The sequence below is a fragment of the Hemiscyllium ocellatum genome, chromosome 9 (assembly GCF_020745735.1).
Source record: "Hemiscyllium ocellatum isolate sHemOce1 chromosome 9, sHemOce1.pat.X.cur, whole genome shotgun sequence".
In the NCBI taxonomy this organism is placed as follows: Eukaryota; Metazoa; Chordata; class Chondrichthyes; order Orectolobiformes; family Hemiscylliidae; genus Hemiscyllium; species Hemiscyllium ocellatum.
In genome coordinates this window covers 104,562,953-104,588,937 of record NC_083409.1, presented here as the reverse complement: position 1 = coordinate 104,588,937, position 25,985 = coordinate 104,562,953, and the positions used below count along the sequence as shown (strand labels likewise).

The window sequence follows — 25,985 nt, the reverse complement described above, 5'->3', positions numbered from 1 at the left end:
CCCACCCCCACCCACTGCCCCATTCCTTCCCCCACCCACTGCCCCATTCCCTCCCCCACCCACTGCCCCATTCCCTCCCCCCCCAACTGCCCAATTCCCTCCCCCCACACCCCCATTCTATCCCCCCATTTTATCCCCCCCACTGCCCCATTCACTCTCCACAGCCCATTCTCCCCCCACACACATGCCCATTCCCTCCCCCCACAGCCCCATTCTCCCCCCCCACACACAGCCCCATTCTCCCCCCACACACACAGCCCCATTCCCTCCCCCCACACACACAGGCCCATTCCCTCCCCCCACACACACAGGCCCATTCCCTCCCCCCACACACACATGCCCATTCCCTCCCCCCACACACACAGGCCCATTCCCTCCCCCCACACACATGCCCATTCCCTCCCCCCACAGCCCCATTCTCACCCACACAGCTCCATTCCTCCCCCCCCCCGTCCCGACAGCCCCCATAGAGGATTATTTAATAATGAGGGGCATAGATAGGGTAAATAGACAAAGTCTTTTCCTTGGAGTATAGTTTAGGGTGAGGGGCGAAAGATATAAAAGAGACCTAAGGGGCAACGTTTTCACGCAGAGGGGGTACGTGTATGGAATGAGCTGCCAGAGTGGTGGAGGCTGGTACAATTGCAACATTTAAGAGGCATTTGGATGGGTATATGAATAGGAAGGGTTTGGAGGGATATGAGCTGGGTGCTGGCAGGTGGGACTAGATTGGGTTGGGATATCTGGGCGGCGTGGATGAGTTAGGCTGTTTCCATGCTGTACAGCTCTATGACTCACAACCCCATTCTCCCCCCTCGCAACCCCATTCTCCCCCCTCATAACCCCATTCTCCCTCCTCCTCATCTTCCATAGTCCAGACTTGCTCCTTCCCCACCTTGAAGGTCCCTTTCCTTTTCCTCCTTACCCCTTGGAACCCTCTTCTTACCTCTTCACACCTCTTCACTTACCTGTTTCCCCTTCCCATTCTTCCACCACCCCAAAATCCCCTTTTTCCACCCTAATGATCCTCGAGCATTCCACTTTCCCCTCCCCAGCCATTACCACATACCCCACCATACCCTCCCCAGTCGAGGCTAACAACAAACTCAGCACAGCCCCTTCCTACTTCTCAGTACCTCAGGGGTCTCCATCCATCCTCCACTCTAGATTATTTTCACTCACTACCCCCTGAGGTGGCCTCATGGGAGGGGGAGAAAGCGAGGACTGCACATGCTGGAGATTAGAGTCGAGAGTGTGGTGTTGGAAAAGCACAGCAGGTCAGACAGCATCCGAGGAGCAGGGGAGTCGACGTTTCAGGCAGAAACCCTTCATCAGGAATGAGGCTTGTGGGCTGGGGGGGTAGGGTGCTGAGAGATAAATGGGAGGGAGTGGGTGGGAGAAAGTAGCTGGGAATGTGATAGGCAGATGAAGGTTGGAGAGGAAGGTGGAGCGGATAGATGAGAAGGAAGATGGATAGGTAGGACCATTCAAGAGTGCAGTGCTGAGTTAGATTAGATTACTTACAGTGTGGAAACAGGCTCTTCGGCCCAACACGTCCACACTGACCCGCTGAAGCGCAACTCACCCATACCCCTTACCTAACACTACGGGCAATTTAGCATGGCCAGTTCACCTGACCCGCACATCTTTGGACTGTGGGAGGAAGCCCACGCAGACACAGGGAGAACGTGCAAACTCCACACAGCCAGTCGCCTGAGGCGGGAATTGAACCCGGGTCTCTGGCGCTGTGAGGCAGCGGTGCTAACCACTGTGCCACTGAGCCGCCCATATGTGCTGGAGGGCTTTGTTGACTACGTGGGAGGGGAAATTATGATCTTTGAAGAAGGAGGCCATCTGGGATGTTCCATGGTGGAACTGATCCCCTTCGGAGCAGATGCAGCAGAAGCGGAGGATTTGGGAATACAAGAGGCAGAGTGGGAAGAGGAGTAGTCCCGATAGTTGTGGGAGTTGGAAGGTTGGGACTGGGATAAGGTGGGTGGAGGTGCAATGAAGAAACTGGTAAAATCCACATTGATCCTGTCTGGTTGGAGGGTCCCAAGGCGGACGATGAGCCGTTCTTCCTCCAGGCATCGGTGGTTAGGATTTGGCGATGGAGGAGGCCCAGGACCTACATGTCCTTGATGGAGTGGGAGGGGGAATTGAAGTGTTCAGCCACAGGGCGGTGGGGTTGGTGGCTGAGGGTGTCCCAGCGTTGTTCTCTGAAATGATCTGCAAGTAGACATCCTGTCTCCACAATGTGGAGGAGGCCACATCAGGTGCAACAGATACAGTAGATGAGGTGTTTGGATGTGCAGGTCAATCTCTGTCAGATGTGGAAGGATCCTTTGGGGCCTTGGATGGAGGTGACGGTGGGGGGAGGTGTGGGTGCAGGATTTGCAGTGGCAGGGGAAGGTGCCAGGAGGGGAGGGTGGGTTTGGTGTGGGGGGGGGGGGCTGCGTGGATCTGACAAGGGAGTCATGGAGTGAATGGTCTCTCCGAAACGCAGATTGGGGTGGGGAGGGAAAGATATCCCTAGTGGTGGGGTATGTTTGTGGGTGGCAAAAATGGCGGAGGATGATGCAATGTATCTCGAGGTTGGTGGGGTGGAAGGTGAGGAGCAGGGGAATTGTTGCGATTGGAGGATGGGGTTCAAGTGTGGGAAGTGGAGGAAATGTGCTGGAGAATGTTGGTGACTACGTGGGAGGGGAAATTATGATCTTTGAAGAAGGAGGCCATCTGGGATGTTCCATGGTGGAACTGATCTCCTTCGGAGCAGATGCAGCAGAAGCGGAGGATTTGGGAATACAAGAAAAGAGGAGTATTCCCGATAGTTGTGGGAGTCGGTGGGTTTGTGGTAGATTTCTTTATTTGGCTGGTCGCCGGAAATGGAGATGGAGAGGTCTAGGAAGGGGAGGGTGATGTCTGAGATGGTCCAGGTGAACTTGAGGTCGAGGTAGAAGGTGTTGGTAAAGTTGACGAACTGTTCAACTCCTCATGGGAGCATGAGATAGAATGAAGGTGGGGAATGGTGCTGGTGTAGCTGCAGAAGATAGACTGTTCCACGTACCCAACGAAGAGGCAGACATAGCTAGGGCCCATGCGGGTGCGCATCGCTACCCCTTTGGTTTGAAGGAAGTGGGAGGATTTGAAGGAGAAGTTGTTAAGGGTGAGGACCAATTCTCCAGTCAAATGAGAGTGTCAGTGGAAGGGTACTGGGTTGGGTCACATGAGAGGAAGAAGTGGAGGGCTTGGAGGCCTTTGTAATGGCGGATAGATGTGTACAGATGTGGGAGGGGGAGCGTCGCTATGTGAGTCTAAGTCACCACCGCACCCCACACCCTCCATTCCACCCCAACACCCACCCCCTATATCAAATTCATGGAGCCTGACAATTAGCACCATCTTCATCCCAGCCCACACCTCCTCCCTCTAGTTGGCCCTGGTGATGGGCTTCATACTCAATTCATTTGTCCTGACAATGGCAACTCATCTCAAAATATATCACACTCCTCTTCTGTCAGTATGAGACATTGTTGAGATGAAATAATGTAACCTCAATCACCTTCATTCCAAAATTAAACCAACAACCCGTCAATATGTGTTACCTACAGATCATAAGTGACTGCACTGACATCACTCACTTTGCATCAGATTTGTAAACCCCTCTCAATCTCTTCAATTCTCCAGAATTGAAACGGGTGCTGCCCTTGGAAGTTGCCATAAAGAAACCTCATATCAACCCACATCTGGTCATCCAGATATTCCACCTTTGTATTGAGGGTGAAACCCTGGAAAATACTGAGTCCTTCCCTCTCTCAAATAGGTTGCTAGTGAATGGGAGGACCAACATGACAGCCAAGATCTCCAGAAGACAATGGAAGTTCTTGTGTTCTCATCACACTCCTGGGCTGTGTATCGGTGGCACATGAAGATGCTGGAGCAACTCCAGCAGCAGTACCTCGGCCGCATTCAGTGGAAGGAAAACTAATGCCCTTTATGAGGACATCTCCACAAGCATTCAGGCAAAACACCAGGGAAAAAAAACCCTCCACAACAAAAACAGATTGGACCCAGATGGTTGAGACTCATTGTCCCAAATCCCAAATGGCCAGTTTTCCGAGGTAGGGTAAGGTGGGGGATGGGGGCAAAGACACTCAAGACTCTCCTTGAAGCATGTCAGAATTGAGATTGATGATTGGGAGAAGCTTGCTACTGGTCTTTCCGAATGAAGGAAAGCTGTCCATTGTGCTACTTCACACTTGGGTTCCAATGCGTTAATGATGAGACATGGCGGCGGCAGAGAAGGGAAAATAAAGGAAGCAAATTCACACACTCCGGATCACGTCATCGCATAGGACCTCCTGCCCCCACGTCCAAACAGGAGGAGGATCAATCTGTTCATCACAACACAACCTAAACCCACAGGTTCCTCCGGCAAAGATCTCCTCAAGTTGTTCTTGGGAGTGAGTCTGGATGATAATGGGATATTTCCCTCTTCACCCTCTCATCCTACATAACAGTGACGCACCGAGTATCATTATCTTGTGAAATATTACACACCAAATGTCCTCAGCAGAGCAAATGGTTAGGCTAGGATTAGAGAGCCTAAATCATTTGCAGAATAAGGCAGGTGTGCTTCAAACCCTGAACAGGCTCTTATCATTAGAACACTAAATAATTTAAGGATTAGTGAGGGAAATTAATAATACCAGACTGTGTTGCATTATTTATGTCCATACAACTTCATGTGGCCCATATTTTTATCAGTGTCTTCTTGTGACTTATGGTTGAACATTTTGTGTTGGTCTGACTGAGGGATGTTGGTTGGCAATGCCAATTGGGACCCTACTGGATGCCAACAATATCATTTCTCTTTCTCCACAGCCCATATTCCTTTTGAAGAGGAGAGGGTGCCTCCTACTGTACTAGTGCGGTATTGCTTCTATCTATGTCGGTCACCTTCCCAGAATCACAGAACTAACTATTATGGTGTAAAAGAGAGCTATTCGACCCATCATGTCTGTACCAACTCTGTTAGAGAAGTCCCACCTTTCCCTGTTATATCTTCCAACACATGCCCCTAAAACTACAGCTGAATTAAAGGATGGATCTGTTGCTCAGTGACAAACATGTTCCTTCAATTCCAGGTTAACGCCTTTACTCAGTGGATGGATTGGCAAACATTCATGCAGATGCAGCCATGTTCAAGGCCATATATCACTGTACAACTTCAATCCCACTAGGATTTCAGAAGAAATTTATTTCATTCTTTTTGAGCAGGAGATACAAACCCTGAGTTTAGCTCACATGCAGGGTAAAAAATGAGGTCTGCAGATGCTGGAGATCACAGTTGAAAATGTGTTGCTGGTTAAAGCACAGCAGGTTAGGCAGCATCCCCTAACCTGCTGTGCTTTAACCAGCAACACATTTTCAACTTTAGCTCACATGCAGCCTTTCTGGACTCACCTTGGCTTTCTGTGCCACGTCAGTCATGGTCGCTCCTGGCTCTTACGGGATCTGATTTCAGTTTAATTGCTTTCAGCCACGTTCCTCGCCTAAATAGAAATCAAAATTACTCCATTACCCTTCAGCACTTGTCCCCATTTTAAACGTCCACCTAAAGCCCCAGAGTACAGGAGGTTAGAGGCCACACTACTGGATGAGTCATCTCAAAGATGACATGAGGTCAAGTTCCCTGTGGCTCTGAAAATTCAAATTCAAGTTTCCAAAACCTAGAAATAAAAGCTGCCTGAGTGACCACGAAGCTGTTGGATTGTGGTGAAAAATTTGACTGGCTCACTACCCTCGGAACAAGGCAACCTGCCATCCTTAGGCAAAACATGAGGACTGCAGGTGCTGGAGATTAGATTAAAGATTAGAGTGTTGCTGGAAAAGCACAGTAGCTCAGGCAGCATCCAAGAAGCAGGAAAATCAACGTTTCGGGCAGGAGCCCTTCATCAGGAATGAGGTTGGAAGCTTCATGGATGGATTGACCACCTGTCAATCTTCCTTCCCACCACTCCGCTCCACCGTCCTCTCTGACCTATCATCTTTACCCTCACCCCCATCCACCTATTGCACTCTCAACTACCTTCTCCCCAGCTCCACCCCCTCCCATTTACCTCTTCACCCGAGCCCTCCAGCCTCAATCCTGATGAAGGGCTTTTGCCCAAAATGTCAATTTTCCTGCTCCTCTGATGCTGCCGGACCTGCTGTGCTTTTCCAGCACCACTCTAATCTTGAACGTGCCATCCTTACCTGGTCTGGCCTACAGCTGACTCCATACCTACATCAACATAACTGGCTGTTAGCTAACATGGCCAAGCCAACTCACGCTCACTTGTGACAAACAAATGGCTCAAAAAAACACCACCTTCTCAGCATTATGAGGAACTAGCAGTAAACAGCAATGTGGGTCAGTGACTCGCAATAGTTCAAGAATCGATAAGTAGCTTAAGCTGACCTGAAGCTCTCGGGGCAAAGGTCAAAGCCAATTCAAATAACAGTTGATTACATGAATTGATTTTCTCAATGCCTTGCGTTTTAACATTATAAACACTGGGCTCATTTTTAAAAAACATGTCACACTATAAATACTGGGCTCATTTTTTAAAAACATGTCACACTATAAATACCGGGCTCATTTTTAAAAATCACACTTTTGTACTAGAAGTGATTCGTGGCATGTCTCATCATTGACCGTCAATCATGAACTGGACCAAATGTTTCCAGTGACAGAACTTATCTGCCATGCCACTATATTTGCGTCTGTCCCACTATTTCTCTTCCCCTCAGTCTTTCTCTCTCTAAGTCTGTAGCTTTGTCTCTCCATTTCTCTTTCTGCCTCTTCTTACCAATCCAGCAGATGCAAGACATTGTTTTTTTTTTCTTCTTTTTTTTTCTGTGACAAGCAGTGCCCTTCACATCAAAGGGCAATCCTAATCTGATTATATTTTTTTATTTTTTTTGTTTTTTAAATTAACCCCCACACTACCACCGAGTGCGGTAGTGCTTATGTTTTCCCCAGCACCCATGGTGTGTGTGTGTGTGTGTGTGTGTGTGTAGGTGGGAGACACAAAGTGCACGAACCTTTATTTAATTTTCACCACCAGGAAAATAGGAAAACACCCGAGTGGCCTGTGACAAGCAGTGCCCTTCACATCAAAGGGCAATGCTGTGTGAACAAACAGTGAAGGGGAGGGCAGGGACTAAATCAATATAGAGTTGGAGGGGGAAATGATGCACTCCACTCCCTGCGGCGCCCACCTCTCCCTGAACAACTCCAGGGTGTTGGTGGACACCGCGTGCTCCTTCTCCAAGGACACCCGGGCCCTAACGTAACCGCGGAAGAGGGGCAGGCAGTCGGCCCTAACGACCCCCTCCATGGCCCGCTGCCTGGACCTGTTTATGGCCAGTTTGGCCATGCCCAGGAGCAGACCCATGAGGAGGTCTTCAGACCTGCCCTCCCTCCTCCGCACCGGTTGCCCGAAGATCAGGAGCGTGGGACTGAAATGCAACCAAAAGCAGAGGAGGAGGTTTTTAAGAAAATCAAAAAGGGAGTGCAAACGCCCACACCCAATATACACATGGTCCACGGACTCTACAGCACCCAAGACATTGTTTTTTTTTGTGAGACACAGTGAGAGACAAAGTGCACAAATCTTTATTTAATTTCCACCACCAGGAAAAGTAGGAAAACACCCGAGTGGCCTGTGACGAGCAGTGCCCTTCACATCAAAGGGCAATGCTGTGTGATCAAAACAGTGAAGGGGAGGGCAGGGACTAAATCAAAATAGAGTTGGAGGGGGAAATGATGCACTCCACTCCCTGCGGCGCCCACCTCTCCCTGAACAACTCCAGGGTGTTGGTGGACACCGCGTGCTCCTTCTCCAAGGACACCCGGGCCCTAACGTAACCGCGGAAGAGGGGCAGGCAGTCGGCCCTAACGACCCCCTCCACGGCCCGCTGCCTGGACCTGTTTATGGCCAGTTTGGCCAGGCCCAGGAGCAGACCCACGAGGAGGTCTTCAGACCTGCCCTCCCTCCTCCGCACCGGGTGCCCGAAGATCAGGAGCGTGGGACTGAAGTGCAACCAAAAGCAGAGGAGAAGGTTTTTCAGAAAATCAAAAAGGGAGTGCAAACGCCCACACCCAATATACACATGGTCCACGGACTCTACAGCACCCAAGACATTGTTAACAGCATTTCTTAGTGTGGTGATTGGAACAAGGTCAGGCAGGTGGAGCTCATGAATATGAGTTCCCTGATTGGGGCTGTTAAACTGGTCCAATCAGAGAGCCCAAACCTGGTCCAATCAAAACAGGTGTGTCAGAGGTTCTGTTCACTCTGAGAGCTGCCTTTTAAGGCGTGTGCAAGGACTCTCCTCCTTGACTGTATCGAGGAGGAAGGGGACTGTCCCTGGACCAACTGCCCCACATCCAGAGAGCTATAAGAGGGAGGAGGAAGCAGAGGCAGGAGGAGGTGAGAGCTTTGAGTCCTGGGCCTGCGTTTGGAGTTGCAGCGTGGGCCTCACCCAGGTCAAAGGAGTGTTGCTGCTGACTTGGGGCCCACTCCACTGCTGCTGTCCGGACCCCATCCTGACCTGCCTCAGCTGTTACTGCTTGGGTCCTACCTCACTGCTGCTGCCCGGGACACCATCCTGACCTGCCTCAGCTGTTACTGCTTGGGGCCTACCTCACTGCTGCTGCCTGGGACTCATCTTGGGCCCCTCCCAGGACCTCCACCACTGCTGCTGCTGCTGTTAGAGGCCCACCTCCACTGCTGCTGCCTGGGACTTGCCTTGGGGACCCTCCCCAACAGGTCTACCCCCACTGCTGCGACCAAGGGCCTACCTGGGACTCGCCCAAGGCCTGCCTCCACCGCTGCTGTTGCCTGAGGCCGGTCTCCACCATTGCTGCCTGGGATTCTCCTTGGCCAACTCGCCTTGGGCATCTCCCCAGGATCTCCACCGCTGCTGCCTGAGGCTGACCAACATCCAGCAGCCTGAGGCCTACCAACATCCAGCAGCAGAGTATGGCGAGCCTGAAGGTTGCAGGGCCTAGCTGCACCTACGCTGCGGTAGCCGCTGCCTTAGGCTCAGCTGTCCCAAACCCTGCTGTAACCGCAACCCCCTTCAGTCACCTGACTAAATGTCTGGAGGTCAAGGCCTATCCCCACCCCAGTATGACCATCGAGGCCTGCAGCAAGGCCATGGCTAGTGTGGTCGGCCCACTGGCCATCGTCGCTGCGGCCCGCATGTACGGGAAGGCCGTATTCTTCCTGAAGACCAAGCAGGCGGTCCACCTGGTCGTGGAGAAGGAGCTCACTGTGGGTGGGACACATCTGTCCGTCGACCCTTTGGAGGTTATGGCCCAGAGGGTCGTGATCTCCAACATCCCGTCCTTCATTGCCAGTGAGCTCCTTCTTCCCCATCTCAACACCTTGGGGGAGATCCAGTCAGGTGTCCAACCACTCCTGCTCGGTCTTAAGGACCCTGCCCTCCGGCACATATACTCCTTCTGACGCCAGGTGTTTATTTGCTTGGCCCGGGAGGAGGTCACCGAGGGCTCCTTTACCCTCCTCCATGAGGGCGCGGCCTACCGTGTCTTCTGGACGACAGACGGCGTGCGGTGCCACATGTGCTGCGAGGTGTGGCACATTAGAAAAAACTGTCCCACCCAGAAGGCTGCCCAGCCCCTACCAATGGCTGAGGGCGGCGCTACCGCACCCACTCCCCCTCCCCCGAAGTCAACACCACAAGCCTCAGCAGTGGGGGCTAAGCCAAAGGTTTCCAATGCCTCAGCCTCTGGCAGGGAGGGGGATGAGCATCCAACCCATCGGAAAGCGCCCAGGGAAGACCACCCTGTCACCTTCCCCTACACCTAGCCCATGACCTGCCCCACCCGGCACAACAATGCCCCTGTGACCGTGCCAGCGTCGCACCGGTGCGGGAACCCCGACCCCTCCCCAAACCCGCAAACCCGTACCTGACCCTAGCCCCGCTGAACCCACTGACCCCACACCCAATCCCCGCCCCGTTACAGAAACCCCTGGGGCTTCAATGCCTGTTCCTGGTGCCACAACACCTGGCCCGGGGGCCCCCAAGCCCCGCCACACCCTGGCACTAACCTGGGGTGAACCACCGCTGCCTCACCTCCTGCGGCAACCGTGTCTCCAGGTCCCGGAGAGGGAACTGGGCCCCTGCCCCGCCCACCATCACCTGATAAACCAGGGGTGGGGCAGGAAGTGACATGACTGACCCTCCCCACCCTCCCCACCTACATGAGTCACCTCACCCACAGATCAGGCGGGGTGGCCATCTTGTTGGCCCCGCATTTTCAGCCGGAGATCTTAGAGGTCAGGGAGCCCATGCCAGGCTGTTTGCTTCACCTGACGGTTCGGCTGGGGGGCGCGGTGTTTCCCTTGGTGAATGTCTACGCTCCCCTGGCCGGGCCGAGGCAAGCAAGCTTCTTTGGAGAAGTGTCCACTCATCTTGCCTCCATCGATGAGCGCCAGTGCGTCGCCCTCAGGGGGGATTTTAACTGCGTCCTCGAGGACAACAACCACGGCAGTGCCCGCACGAGTTCGGTGTCGGGCAGGAGGTTGGGGGACTTGTTCAAGTCCTTCGACCTGGTGGACGTCTGGCGGAATCTCCATCCTGACTCCATCGCCTTCACCTTCGTGAGGCCTGGGGTCAGAGCGTCCAGAATCGACCGCCTGTACGTTTCGTGGGCGTATGCCTCCTGTTTTCCGAAAGCCTCCACGCGGCAGGTGTTGTGCACGGACCATCACCTGGTGTGGGCGGAACTCCTTCCGTTCGGCGCCAGGTTGGGCTCCGCGTACTGGCACTTTAACAACCTGCTGCTGGAGGACGAGCGGTTCCGGAACTCGTTTCGTCGTTTCTGGGCCGGCTGGAGAAGGAAGCGGGGAAGCTTCCCCTCCCTGAGGCTATGGTGGGACATGGGTAAGGCTCACGTCTGTGTCTTCTGTCAGGGGTAGGCGAGGGGGTCGACAAAGAGGCGGAAATCCAGGATCGGGTAGTTGGAGAGGGAGAGGCTCGACCTGGAGTCACGCCTCGGTCAGCCCGACGCGGACCCGGCCCTGCGCGGGATGTACGAAGAGAAGAAGGCCGCGCTCCGGGACATGAGGTCGAGGATCCAGCTCCTCTAAGACCTGGACCGCGGCTCCCCCTTCTTCTGCTCGCTGGAAAAAAGGCGTGGCACCCGTCAGCAGCTCCTTGTGCTGCTGGCTGACGACGGGTCCCTCGTCTCGGATCCGGAGGGTATCAGGGCCCACATCCGGAACTATTACTCTCTCCGGATCCGTCCAGCGAGGATGCTCGCAGAGTTCTGTGGGAGGACCTGCCGCAGCTCGGTCCGGAGGACGCCGGAAGGCTTGACGCTCCTGTCACCTTAGAGGAGCTGACCGGCGCCCTTGACCGGCTCTCGAGGGACAAGTCACCGGGGCTAGACGGGCTGACTGTGGAGTTCTTCAGGGCATTCTGGGACATCCTGGGGGGTATCTAAATGCCAGAGAGCTGCCCCTTTCTTGGCGCAGGGCGGTCATCGTGCTGCTGGCAAAGAAGGGAGACCTCGTTCTTTGAAGAACTGGCGTCCGGTCTCCCCCCTCAGCACGGACTACAAAATCTTCGCCAGGGTGTTGTCTTCTCGCCTGGCTTCCGTGCTGGCCCACATGATTCACCCGGACCAGTCCTACACGGTCCCGGGCCAGACGATACACGACAACGTCCACCTGGTCCGGGACCTGATCCATTTCTGTCAACGGGCTGGTCTGCCAAGCCCCTTCCTGTCTCTCGACCAGGAGAAGGCGTTCGACAGGGTCGATCACGAGTACCTGCTCGGGACTCTGCGGGCATTTGGGTTCAAAGTCTCGGCTCGCCGAGGCCGCTGGACAGGACTGCTCCGAATGCTATCTTACAGGAGCCGAGTGCTGGTCATAAACCAGCTGGTGGCCGCCATGCTGTGGTACCGGCTGGTCACTTTGGTCCCTCCCCCTGGTTTTGTCGCTGACATCCAGGTCGACTTCTTCTGGGACAAAAAGATGCACTGGGTCGCTGCGCAGGTTCTGAGCCTCCCTATTGAGGAGGGCGGTCAGTCGCTGGTGTGCATCCGCACCCAGGTTGCAACGTTCCGCCTTCAGACCTTGCAGTGATACCTTTACGTCGAGCCTCCTCCTAGGTGGTGCGCCCTGGCGATGTATTTTTTTCCCACCAGGTGCGTAATCTCAACTACGACACACAGCTCCTGTCCATCGACCTTGACGGTTTGGAGGTCGCCCTCAAGACGCTGCCTGTCTTTTACCAGGACCTGATCACTGTCTGGAACATGGTTGAATCGCGCCGCGCCTACCCTCCGGCAGGAGTAGCGGCTGTCATCAGGGAGCCGTTGCTCAGGAATCCGCACCTCCGTGCTCGCGGGTTCGAGTGGCTGTCGGAGGGGAGGGCCGTGGCGGCGATGGTGACCAGTGTTGGGGACGTGCTAGGTGCCGGGGGCCTGGGCTGGACATTGCCAGCTGTAGGGAAGCGGTAGACGTCTGGTACGTGGCCACCGCCATCCGACGCCTTAAAACGGCGGTGCTCGGACCCGACGTAGAGCACCAGTTGGAGGATGCTCAGGTGTGCGGTGGGATCCCGTCCACGCTCACCCCAGCCCGGACAGAATTTCACATTGGCCCTAAGGTCCCATACTTCCTGCGGGAGCCTGTGCCCCACAACTTGAGCCGCCTCTGGAATTTTCATTTTGCCCCTTTTTTTTAAGGATGTAAAAAGGCAGGCCCTGTATTGACTGCTGCTGCACACCGTCCGCCTCTTCTCCCTCATCCACCATCTGGCCATGCCTTGGCATGTCCATTTGCTACCGGCCGGTGGAGATCCCTAGTGGAGTCCTCCCCTTTCTCTCAGGGATCTGGGGTGGAGGGTGCTGCATGCAGTGGTCCCCTGCAACCGCAGATTGCGATTGGTTCATGGACTCCCAGCCGAATTTCTTGTTCTGTGGGGTCCGTGGACCACATGTATATTGGGTGTAGGCGTTTGCACTCCCTTTTTGATTTTCTTAAAAACCTCCTCCTCTGCTTTTGGTTGCGCTTCAGTCCCATGCTCCTGATCTTCGGGCACCCGGTACGGAGGAGGGAGGGCAGGTCTGAAGACCTCCTCGTGGGTCTGCTCCTGGGCCTGGCCAAACTGGCCATAAACAGGTCCAGGCAGCGGGCCGTGGAGGGGGTCGTTAGGGCCGACTGCCTGCCCCTCTTCCGCGGTTACGTTAGATCCCGGGTATCCTTGGAGAAGGAGCATGCGGTATCCACCAACACCCTGGAGTTGTTCAGGGAGAGGTGGGTGCCGCAGGGAGTGGAGTGCATCATTTCCCCCTCCAACTCTATTTTGATTTAATCCCTGCCCTCCCCTTCACTGTTTGATCACACAGCATTGCCCTTTGATGTGAAGGGCACTGCTTGTCCTTGGCCACTCGGGTGTTTCCTTTCTTCCTGGCGGTGGAAATTGAATAAAGATTCGTACACCTTGTGTCTCTCACTGTGTCTCACACCTGCACACACAAACATGGGTGCTGGGGAAAAATAAGCACTACTGCAGTTGGGTGGTAGTGTGGGGGTTTAAAAAAAACATCTGTGTCACAGGTTCTGTTCACTCAGAGCTCCCTCAGAGACAGCTCTCAATCAGCTTCAAGGACTCTCCATGTGTAAATAAAGAGTGACAGTGATGGGATACTGGCCTCTGTGGAGTTATTTCACCCAGAAAGAATGTGACTTAAGCTAAATAACTAAGCTACCTGAGGAGATAACTGCTGAAGTGTTGGCTAAGTTAGGTTTATCCAACCTACAGAGGGAAACCAGCATGTTCGGTCCAGAGGAGTTGAGACCCAAACCAGCAGAAAAGCAGTGTTTTATTATCAGCGGGCCATCAGCCCTGGAAAGAAATCCAAAGTTGTATGAGGACAGCTTGGAAAAAGCCCTGCACATTTCTTACAGTCAGTCAGAAAGGTCAGTGAGTCAGTCTGTGATTGTGTGTCTCTAGGAAAGACAGAAAGAATCACACCTGGTAAGTATGTAGAAAGTCATCAAAAGGAAATGGTTGCATAAAACAAAAAATTAAAGTGAAAGTAGCAATGGTAATTTACTTGGGGATGAGTGTCCCGTAAAGGATGGGCTGAATTTGGGGAAAAGGGCTGAATTATTCTGTGTTGCTGGTTACTGCAAATTTGACTTAGCAGATAATTGGTTGAAAACAATGACTGCAGATGCTGGAAACCAGATTCTGGATCAGTGGTGCTGGAAGAGCACAGCAGTTCAGGCAGCGTCCGAGGAGCAGTAAAATAGATGTTTCAGGCAAAAGCTCTTCAGGAATAAAGGCAGTGAGCCTGAAGCGTGGAGAGATAAGCTAGAGGAGGGTGGGGGTGGGGAAAAAGTAGCATAGAGTACAATAGGTGAGTGGGGGAGGGGATGAAGGTGATAGGTCAGGGAGGAGAGGGTGGAGTGGATAGGTGGAAAAGAAGATAGACAGGTAGGACAAGTCATGGGGACAGTGCTGAGCTGGAAGTTTGGAACTAGGATGAGGTGGGGGAAGGGGAAATGAGGAAACTGTTGAAGTCCACATTGATGCCCTGGGGTTGAAGTGTTCCGAGGCAGAAGATGAGGCGTTCTTCCTCCAGGTGTCTGGTGGTGGGGGAGCGGTGGTGAAGGAGGCCCAGGACCTCCATGTCCTCGGCAGAGTGGGAGGGGGAGTTGAAATGTTGGGCCACGGGGCGGTGTGGTTGATTGATGCGTGTGTCCCGGAGATGTTCCCTAAAGCGATCTGCTAGGAGGCGCCCAGTCTCCCCAATGTAGAGGAGACCGCATCGGGAGCAACGGATACAATAAATGATATTGGTGGATGTGCAGGTAAAACTTTGATGGATGTGGAAGGCTCCTTTAGGTCCTTGGATGGTGGCGAGGGAGGAGGTGGGGGCGCAGGTTTTACAGTTCCTGTGGTGGCAGGGGAAGGTGCCAGGATGGGAGGGTGGGTTGTAGGGGGGCGTGGACCTGACCAGGTAGTCACAGAGGGAACGGTCTTTGCGGAAGGTGGAAAGGGGTGGGGAGGGAAATATATCCCTGGTGGGGGGGCCTTTTTGGAGGTGGCGGAAATGTCGGCGGATGATTTGGTTTATGCGAAGGTTGGTAGGGTGGAAGGTGAGCACCAGGGGCGTTCTGTCCTTGTTATGGTTGGAGGGGTGGGGTCTGAGGGCGGAGGTGCGGAATGTGGACGAGATGCGTTGGAGGGCATCTTTAACCACGTGGGAAGGGAAATTGCGATCTCTAAATAAGGAGGCCATCTGGGGTGTTCTGTGGTGGAACTGGTCCTCCTGGGAGCACATACGGAGCAGATAATTGTCCTAGTCAGATTTGTGTTTATTTTATCTTTGCTTTTGTGTAATAAACAGTTTTTGATGTTAAAATACCTTAGCAGCTTCTTGTAAGCGCACACAGTCACTGACCAGCACAATAGTCAAAGTTCAAACATAAAATGTCTGTTTCACTCTGGGATCTGACTCATCTAGTTTTTCTATCAGCTGGTAATCATGATACTGTTTCCCTAACTTTTACGTCCTTGTCCAGAAGTTGGGGAGACAATGGAATGATGGTTTTATCGCTGGACTGTTAATCCGAAGACTCAGATAATGTTCTGGGGATCCAGGTTCAAATCACAGCAATAAATCAATTTTTAAAAATCCCACTTATGGCGACCATGAAACCACTGTCCGAAAAACCCATCTGGTTCCCTAATGTCCCTCAGGCAGGGAAACTGCCATCTTTACCTGGTCTGGTCTGCATGTGACTCCAGACCCACAGCAATGTGGTTGCCTCTTAACTGCCCTCTGGGCAATTAGAGATGGGATAATAAATGCTGGCCTAACATTAAAAAAATGCTGACTGCATTCATTACGCAAATGCAATATTGTATTCCCACCCCCATAACCAAATACTCCAGCCAGGTTATTAGATTTCCTACAGGATGGAAACAGGCCATTTGGCCCAACAAGTCCACACCAACTCTATCACCTGATGAAGGAGCGTCGCTCCGAAAGCTAGTGTGCTTCCAATTAAACCTGTTGGACTATAACCTGGTGTGGTGTGATTTTTAACTTTGTACACCCCAGTCCAACACCGACATCTCCAAATCATGACACCAACCCTCCACAGAGTAACCCACCCAGACCCATTTCCACTCTGACTAATGCACCTAACACTATGGGAAGTTTAGTTTTGACTAATTCACCAAACCTGTACATCTTTGGAGTGTGGGAGGAAACCCACATAGACATAGGGAGAATGTGCAAACTCCACACAGTCACCTGAGGTGGGAGTCGAACCCAAGGCTCTGGTGCTGTGAGGCAGCAGTGCTAACCACTGCGTCATCCCAAACCCTAATGTTGACGTTAAAGATATCCTTGGGAGCAGGACAGGGGGTGGGGAAGGGGAGGAGATGTGGAGCAGATTTGACTCTGAAACCTGCTGTTGTGGGATATGGAGGGTGTGCCCAGTTCCCCGGCCAGGGTAGGCTGTCATAGCTAAGCCTGGTCTTGTCTAGACTCTCAATAACCAAACCATTGCTGTGGTCTTCCTGTAAATTAAAGGCAACAACTTTCACTTCTATATCACTTTTGGACCTAATAAAAACACCCCAAATTGTTCCAGAGGGGCAATTATTCAAGAAAATTTGATGCAAAGCACATAAGGAGATCTGATGGAAGATCACTGACCTGAACTATTAATTGTATTTCACTCTCCACCACTGCTGCCAGACCTGTTGAATTTTTCCTAAATTTGCGTTTATATTGCAAACGTTCAGCATCAGCAAGTGATACAGGACAGGTGAACAACATTGTGGTCAGAGAGAGAGAGGCAGACAGACAGAAAGAGAGAGAGAGAGAGAGACACACACACACAACGAGAGAGATAGAGAAAGACAGAGATAGAAACACACAGTGTGTATGAGAGAGAGAGAAAGAGAAACTGCGAGACCCAGACCACGATACAATACAATGTAATGCAGCACTAGAAATGGCTCTTCAACCCACCAAGCCTATGCCGATTCCTAGTCCCTATTTAGACATGTTACTTATTGTCCATGCGCAGTATCTATCCCACACTGTGAGTGAGAAACCTCCCATTTCCCAGATAAATACTGAAATAATGTGAAAGCGAAGGAGCAAATCGGAACACGAAGCAAATCTTTTTTGCACAGTACGTGACTTGGATTTGGACTTTGCCTAATCATGTGGTGGAGACCGATTCAGTTTCCTCATTCTCAGATGGGAATTGGGATCCAATAAAAGTGCAGGGCTTTGAGGAAAGAGCAGGATCACAGGAGGGGTTAGGTTGCTCTTGCGGAGAACCAGAACAGGCACGATGGGCCAAATGGCTACCTACTATAGCGCAACCAGCCCTTGAGTCTGGACCGTTGGAGGATTCTGGAGCTTCAGAGATGGAATGTTGGAGTTTTAGCTGAAAACAACGCCGCTAACAACGGGGTAGAGGAAATCCCGAATGTGCAACAAGTCAGGATTAGAGGAATGTGGAGATTTCAAAGGACTAGGTGAGGTTACAGATTGGGAAGGATTTGGAACACGCTTGAGAATTTTAAATTCCGGGTGCTGCTAGTCAGGGAACCAGTGCTGATTAGTAAATATAGCAGGAAGTGATAACAGGAGGATAAGCACCTACTGCAGTTCAGTGTTGGACATGGTTGAAGTAGAACTGTTTTGTAAGTTTGCAAAGTCAAAGGTGCTCATAAGACCTGTGGCCCGTGCAAGTGCATAATATTACCGCCCCTTGATAGTTTATGACCAATCAAAAGCAAAATATTTGGTAGTTTGTTTGAGAATCATTTAACACACTTCTTTTGGACGTTATATCTTTTACTGATTAACCTTTCTTTTTGACTGCGGTTGTCCGACCAATGAGACAATAAACAGTGCCAGTCATGGCGCAGTAGGTATCATTCCTATCTCCGAGAAATAGGTTCAAGTGGGTCCAATTCTCCCTCTGCAGTTTAGACTTTAAGAAGGTGACCATACAGGTGGATGAGGGTAAAGCAGTTGATGTGGTGTATATGGATTTCAGTAAGGTGTTCAGTAACGTTCCCCACAGTAGGCTATTTCAGAATGTACAAAGGCATGGGATTGAGGATGATTTAATGGCTTGGATCAGAAATTGGCTAGCTGAAAGAAGACAGAGGGTGGTGGTTGATGGGAAATATTCATCCTGCAGTTCAGTTACTAGTGGGGTACTGCATGGATCTGTTTTGGGTCCCTGTTTGTCATTTTTATGATTGGATGAGGGAATAGAAGGATGGGTTAATATATTTGCAGATGACACTAAGGTTAGTAGAGTTGTGGATAGTGACAAATGATGTTGTAGGTTACAGAGGGACATGGATAAGCTGCAGAGCTGGGGTGAGAGGTGGCAAACAGAGATCAATGTAAGTGTGTGGTGATTCACTTTGGAAGGAGTAACAGGAATGCAGAGTATTGGTCTAATGGGAAGATTCTTGGTAGTGTAGATGAGCAGAGAGGTCTTGGTGTCCAGGTACACAGATCCTTGAAAGTTGCAACCTAGGTTGACAGGGTTGTTAGGAGAAAGTGAGGACTGCAGATGTTGGAGATCAGAGCTGAAAATGTGTTGCTGGAAAAGCGCAGCAGGTCAGGCAGCATCCAAGGAGCAGGAGAGTCGACTCTCCTGCTCCTTGGATGCTGCCTGACCTGCTCCGCTTTTCCAGCAACACATTTCCAGCTCTGATAGGGTTGTTAAGAAGGCATACATTGTGTTAGCCTTTATTGGTAGAGGGATTGAGTTTCGGAACCATAAGATCATGCTTCAGCTGTACAAAACTCTGGTGCAGCCACATTTGCCATACTGTGTACAGTTCTGGTCACTGCATTATAGGAATGATGTGGGAGCTTTGGAAAGGGTTCAGATGAGATTTACTAGGATGTTTCCTGGTATGGAGGAAAGGTCTTGCAAGGAAAGGCTGAGGGACTTGAGGCTGTTTTCGTTCAAGAGAAGAAGGTTGAGAGGTGACTTAATTGAGACATATCAGATAATCAGAGGGTTAGAGAGGGTGGACAGGGAGAGCCTTTTTCCAAGAATGACAATGGATATCACAAGGGGGCATAGCTTTAAATTGATGGGTGATCAATATAGGTCGGATGTCTAAGGTAGTTTCTATACTCAGAGAGTAGTAAGGGCATGGAATGTGCTGCCTGCAACAGTAGTAGACTCACAAACTTTAAGGGCATTTAAATGGTCATTGGATAGGCACATGGACGAGAATGGAATAGTGCAGGTTAGATGGGCTTCAGATTGGTTCCACAGGTCAGCGCAATATCGAGGCCTGAAGAGCCTGTACTATGCTCTAATGTTCTGGTTTTATACTGACACCACACTGCCAAATTGAGGGAGTGCTGCACTGTTAGAGGTACCGACTTTCAGATCATAGAGGCATAGCATCACGTAGCACAGAAACAGATCCTTAGGTCCAACTCGATCATGCCAACCAGATATCTCAATCTGACCTAGTCCCTTTTGCCAGCACTTGGCCCATATCCCTCTAAACCCTTCCTCTTTATATACCCATCCAGATGCCTTTCAAATGTGGTAGATACTTCCTCTGGCAGCTCGTTCCATATATGTACCACCATCGACATGAAAAAGTTGCCCTTCGGGTCCATTTTAAATCTTACCCCTCTCACTTTAAACCTATACCTTCTCATTTTGGATTCCCCTACCTTGCATAAAAGACCTGGCTATTCACCATCTCCATGCCCCTCAGGAGTTTATAAACCTCTATAAGTCACACCTTAGCCTCTGACATTTAAGAGAAAACAGCACCAGCCTATTCAGCCTCTCCCTAAACTTAAACCCTTCAGCCCTGGCAACACACTTGTAAATCTTTTCTGCACCCTCCCAAATTTAACAACATATTTCCTACAGAAGGGTGACCAGAATTGTACACCGTATTCTAAATGTGGCCTCACCAATGTCCTGCACAGCCACAAGATGGCATCCCAACTCCTGTGCTCAATGCTCTGACCAATAAAGACAAGCATACCAAATGCATTGTTCACCACCCTGTCTACCTGCAACTCCACTTTCAAGGAGCTATGCACCTGCACCCCTAGATCATTGTTTGACAACACTCCCTAGGGCCCTACCATTAATGGTATAAGTCCTGCCCTGGTTTGTATTACCAAAAATGCAACACCTCACATTTATCTAAATTGAACTCCATCTGCTTCTCCTCGGCCCATTGGCCCATCTGATCAAGGCCTTGTTGTACTCTGAGGCAACCTTCCTCATGCTCCGCTACATCAACAACTTTGCTGTCAGCTGCAAACTTACTAACTATGCTTTCTATATTCACATCCAGATCATTCATGTCAATGACAAAAAAACAGTGGGCCTGGCACCAATCCCTGTGGAACACCACTGGTCACAGGCCTCAACCTGAAAAACAACCCTCTACCACCACCCTCTGTCTCCCGCCTTTACGCCAATTTTGTATCCCATTGGCTCACTGGCTGGTAAACCGAAACTCTTGACATCTCTCTGAGATGGGTGTAAATGAAGTTGTAGGAACAGAAGAAAAGGACATCCCCACTGATGTCTAGGCTGATATTAATACCTCAATGAACATCATAAAAAATAGATTATTTGGTCATTATCACATTGCTATTTGTCAGAGCTTGCTGTGTACAAATTGTTTCCTATAAAACAACAGTGACTCTGCTTTATAAATATTTTATTGGCTATAATGTGCTTGAGAATTGCTGAGGTTATGACAGAAGGAAACAATTTTATGTTCTTTTCTCACACTTCTGTTAGGGAGTAGTCATCAAATCCTTAGTGACACAATCTACTGGTCACAGACAGCATGACACGCCACACCAATTACATCCTGGAATTAGTTAAAAACCACACAACACTAGGTTATAGTCCAACCGGAATATCTGGAAGCACTAGCGCTGCTCCTTCATAAGATCTTTTACTATAAATTTGGTGTCTTATGATCTTCTTCCACAACCACCTGATGAAGAAGCAGTGCTCCAAAAGCTAGTGCTTCCAAATAAACCTGCTGGACTATAACCTGGTGTTGTATGATTTTTGTCCACCCTAGTCCAACACCGGCACCTCCACATCCTGGAATTAAATCACAGTCAGTCCTTCACAATAGGCACAAAGGTCACTCATTGTCACACTGCACCATTAGGACCCAATGTTATATCACCATGTCATCTCCCAAGGGCAGGTCCCCATGCTTGTTCTTCCACACTCTGCCGTCTTGTCCTTTCTTCTTCAGTTGCTTGTACACAACTCCCCTTTCAACTTTAATGAGCAGTAATAGTTCAGGAAAAGACTACGTGAGATGGTTTCTTCATGTCACTTCCTGAAGGATCCTCGGTCTGTAAGCTGCCATTATCTCAAGGTTCTAACTCTTCTACCTTGTTATGATAATTGTATCAATTTTCAACTTCCATCATGTAATTATATTACCCGTACCCTTTCATATTCTGAAGAGAAGGAACAACAATGATTTAAGATAGTCAGCATGAGCGCGGGTTGAGCCAGTTCTGGAACCATCAATAAGCAAGATCCAATTTGAACTGAAATTGATGTCAGCAAAATGGCTCACACCAGTCAATCAGAGCTCATGTTTGATTTGAAACTTTCTGGAAGTTATGCATTTTGGGATGAACGTTGCCTGCAAATGATCAATGATCAAAGTTGATGGAGAGGGTGGAATTAAGTCAACCATGGGAATACACAAAGGAACTGTGTTTCAGGCCACAGCTTTTAGGCAGAGAGAGAGGTAGATAGAAGCAAAGAGCAATTCAGAACATGAAGGGTTTGCTGTCTTCCTCTGTTTCTCTTAATCTCTCTTGAAGGGTGATACTTGATGATAAAGTAAACTGGAGGAAAATCTAATTACCAAAAACTCAAAAATAATTACTAATTATGCTATGCTGAGGATGCAAATCATCAATTACAGGGTTTGAGTTTAAGGAGGGGCTGAATACTCTGGGACGTTTTTTCACTGGAGCGCAGGAGGTTGAGAGGTGACCTTACTGAGGTTCATAAAATCATGAGGGGTACAGATAAGGTGAATGACAGATGTCTTTTCCTTCGGGTGGGGGATTTCAAGACTAGGGAGCACGTTTTTAAGGTGAAAGGAGAAAGATGTAAAAAAGACATGAGGGGCAATTTTTTTACACAAAGAGTGGTTCGTGTGTGGAATGAACTTCAAGAGGAAGTGGTAGATTCAGTTACAATGTTTAAAAGATATTAAGTAAGTACATGAATAAGAAATGTTTGGAGGGATATAGGCCAAGTGCAGGCAATTGGGATTAGTTTAGTTTGGGGTTATGGTCAGCATGGACTGGTTGGACTGAAAGGTCTGTTTCGATGCTGTATGGCTGTATGACTCTATCGCTATGGTCTTAGGTTGAACTTTGTATTCAAGCACTCCACGTTTAACTTAGATAATCTTCAATTGCCTTTCTGTACTAGATGCTGTCTCTTTTTAAAATTTGATGCAGGTGTTTGATGCCACACTTCATTATTTTTATTGGGGTTATTTATTCGTGGGACATGGGCTGACATTTATTGTCTAGAGCGCAGCTAAAAGTGATCCACATTGGTGAGAGTCTGGAGTCACATGTCGGCCAAACAAGGTAAGGATGGCACATTTCCTTCCCTAAAGGACATTAATCAACCAGATCTTTTAAAAAAGACCCACCGACAATAGTTATATGGTGTTTATTCCAGCTCTTCTTTAAAACACAAGTTCCATCATCTTCAACGGTAGAGTTTAAACCCATAAGATGATAAGAAACAGGAACAGGAAGAGGCCATTCAGCTCCTTAAGCCTCCTGCACCATTCAATAAGGTCATGGCTGATCACACAATCCTCATGTCCAATTTCCTGCTCTTTCCACATAACCCTACAGATCAGGGATCTATCCATCTCAGCCTTAAATATACACAAGGACTCTGCCCCCACAGCTCTCTGTGGTAAGGAGATCCAAAGATACACAGAAAGAGGAAATTCCTCCTTAGTTGAGTCTTAAATTAGCACTCGTTAATTTTGAGACTGTACCCTCTGGTCCGAGACTCTCCTGTGAAGAGAAACATCCTCTCAGCTTTTACTCTGTCAGGCTCCTTAAGAATCCGGTATGGTTCAGTGTGATCACCTCTCATTCTTCTCAACTCCAGTGAGTGGAGTCCCAACCTGTTTAACCTTTGCTCATAAGACAATCTCTCAATCCCCACATCCCCAGAACATTAACCTTCGGATTACTGCCCAGTGACATTATCACTGCAGCACCCCACCACCACCACTTCACCCTGTTGGTCAGTAAGTAATAAAATTCCTGGTTCTTTCACTCAACAGAATCTTTGATCTATGTTTAAACTAGATTGTGAATTAGCTGCGTGTTGAATCTGACTGACAGGATTGAAAAGAGGGAAGTCAATGCATTCCTCCAGACCCTGGTCATAACAGCCATTAGCACTAAATATTCGCTTGCTCCATCACTGGCCTTGTCTCGTAACTCTAAACATGGGACCCTGACATGGGCAGGGGGAAACTTGCAAAAGGGCACCCACAACACTCCTGTAATGTCTCAAATGACCCTGCTACCATTGTATATTACACATATTAGGTCACGTTCAACAGGCCACAATACCATGCACAAAATGATGCAGAATGTATCATAGACAATAAAGCACACTGCATTCAGTTAGGCTGTGCAGCAAGAGTTTGATACTTGTCATTCCATGGTGGCATGTCATTCAAAGAAATTAGTGCTCTGGAAAAACAATCCCAGAAACTGAAGCTGTTGTTTGCGATATTAATATACAATTATTTGATATTCATTGTTATTAAATGTAAGTCCATAGTCTTACCATAAAACAGGACTGCTTTCTCCCTAGACTGAGATGACTGCTGGTGGTTTAACCTCAGTGTAAGGGGAAGAGAAGAGAGTCCTTTATGCTAACCTCAGACAGTGCACGAATTGAACCCACACTGTTGGCATCACTGTTGCAAGCCAGCCATCCAGCCAACTGAGCTAACCACATTGGTACCCACTGGTAAATTATAAATGAGTTTGTCTCCATTGAAATATTGGACAAAGAATGATAGAATCAACATGGGATTTCCACACCACCTCATCACAGCCTCAGACTGTCCCCACAGCTGAATGATGTCACTGTCTCAGTGGCATTGTGGCTGGACTGTTAATCCAGAGACCCTCAGAATGCTCAGGGGACCAGACTTTTAATCATGCCATGGTGGATGGTGGAATAAAAATCTGGAATTAAGACTCTAAAGATGACCACAGATTGATTATTGTAAAAGAAAACCCATCTGGTTCATTAATCCCCTGGAAGGAAGGGAACTGCCACCCTTACCTGGTCTGGTCTACATGTGACTCCAGACCCTGGTAATGTGGGTGACTCTGGGCAATTAGGGATGGCAATAAACACTGGTCTAGCCAATAATGAATGAATTTGCATGGAGCAAGGTGCCACAAACTCGAACAAGATAAAAGGCAACTGGGCCTGCCCCAGTGCAGGGAGGATTCTTAGCCAGGACACCTGGGAGTTTCACCCATTCCTCAGCTAATGCTGTGGATTCTATTACAGCCTGCCTGAACAGTCACTCACAGCCCTACTTTGACATCTCACCTGAAAAACAGCACCTCCAACTGTGCAGCACCACAAGAGAACTGCGGCCATGTACAAGCCTATAATTATAATTCATTCATAAAATGAGGGTGCTGCGAGCCAAGCTAGCATTTACTGTCTATCCCTAATTGCCCAGAGGGCAGTTAAGTTTCACCCACATTGCTGTGGGTCTGGAGTCACATGTAGTCCAGACCAGGTAAGGAAGTACATTAATGAACTAGATGGGATTTTCCCAAGAATAGATTCCTGGTTATTATTAGACTCCTAACTCCAAATATTTATTGAATCAAAATTCCATCACCTGCCATGGCAGGATTCAAACCCATTACATGTACCTGGGTCGCTGGATCAACAGTCCGGTGATACTACCACGAAGCCATTGCCTCCCCAGTGGACTCAAATCTCCAGTGGGGCTCAAATCCACAATCTCCTAATTCACAGTCATCTCTACTGCTAATGTGTTAAACCTATACCTGCGAACATCACCAACATTTCCGGGGTCCAGTATCTTAGTTTGCATTGAGGGGATTAAGAGTATTTGCAGAAGGTTTTGCATCACTTCTTGATATACCTGTACTAATTTTAGACTGACACAGATGGAGCTGAATCCTTGTATACCTCCCTTTCTAATTGCTAATTAGAAATGATGAGGCATAATTGCTAATATTAGACATTGCCCTACATATTATCACATGTACTTAGTTACTACCTGGTTCCAAAAATACTACTCCTGGAAGGTACTGGGCTGAATCTTCAGTTAGATCAATTTGACTGATACTTTCTTTAGCCCACATTATTGACAGTGTCCGCTGTAGGTCGTGAGATGATATTCTTCCACCCATCCCTATTGCAACTACTAGAGATACCTAGTTAGAATGTTATTTCTTCAGCCTCCTCTGTTTGGATGATACGATGTATCTGGAGGTTGGTGGGGTGGTAGGTGAGGACCGGGGAGTCCGCAGCTACACTGGCACCACCCCCCACCTTTTCTGCCGCTACATCGATGACTGTATCGGCGCTACCTCATGCTCTCACGAGGAGGTTGAACAGTTCATCCACTTTACTAACACCTTCCACCCCGACCTCAAATTTACCTGGACTGTCTCAGACTCCTCCCTCCCCTCTCCATTTCTATCTCGGGCGACCGACTCAACACGGACATTTACTATAAACCGACCGACTCCCATAGCTACCTAGATTACACCTCCTCCCACCCTGCCCCCTGTAAAA

The 25,985-nt window shown here is 49.6% G+C and overlaps 1 protein-coding gene across 7 annotated transcripts in view; it reads right to left on the bottom strand.

The window, feature by feature from the left end:
- The window catches only part of nexn (nexilin (F actin binding protein)), a 107,591-nt gene that overhangs the window by 49,799 nt on the left and 31,807 nt on the right, over window positions 1-25,985 (bottom strand). For 5 of the 7 annotated variants that reach the window (XM_060829991.1, XM_060829995.1, XM_060829993.1 and 2 more), the window contains exon 2: window positions 5,467-5,555. The exons of the other annotated variants lie outside the window; for them this stretch is intronic. In XM_060829991.1, coding sequence (XP_060685974.1) covers window positions 5,467-5,493 — 27 coding nt within the window. In that variant the 5' untranslated portion in view covers window positions 5,494-5,555. The remainder of the gene's footprint in view (window positions 1-5,466; window positions 5,556-25,985) is intronic. 7 annotated transcript variants of the gene reach the window in all.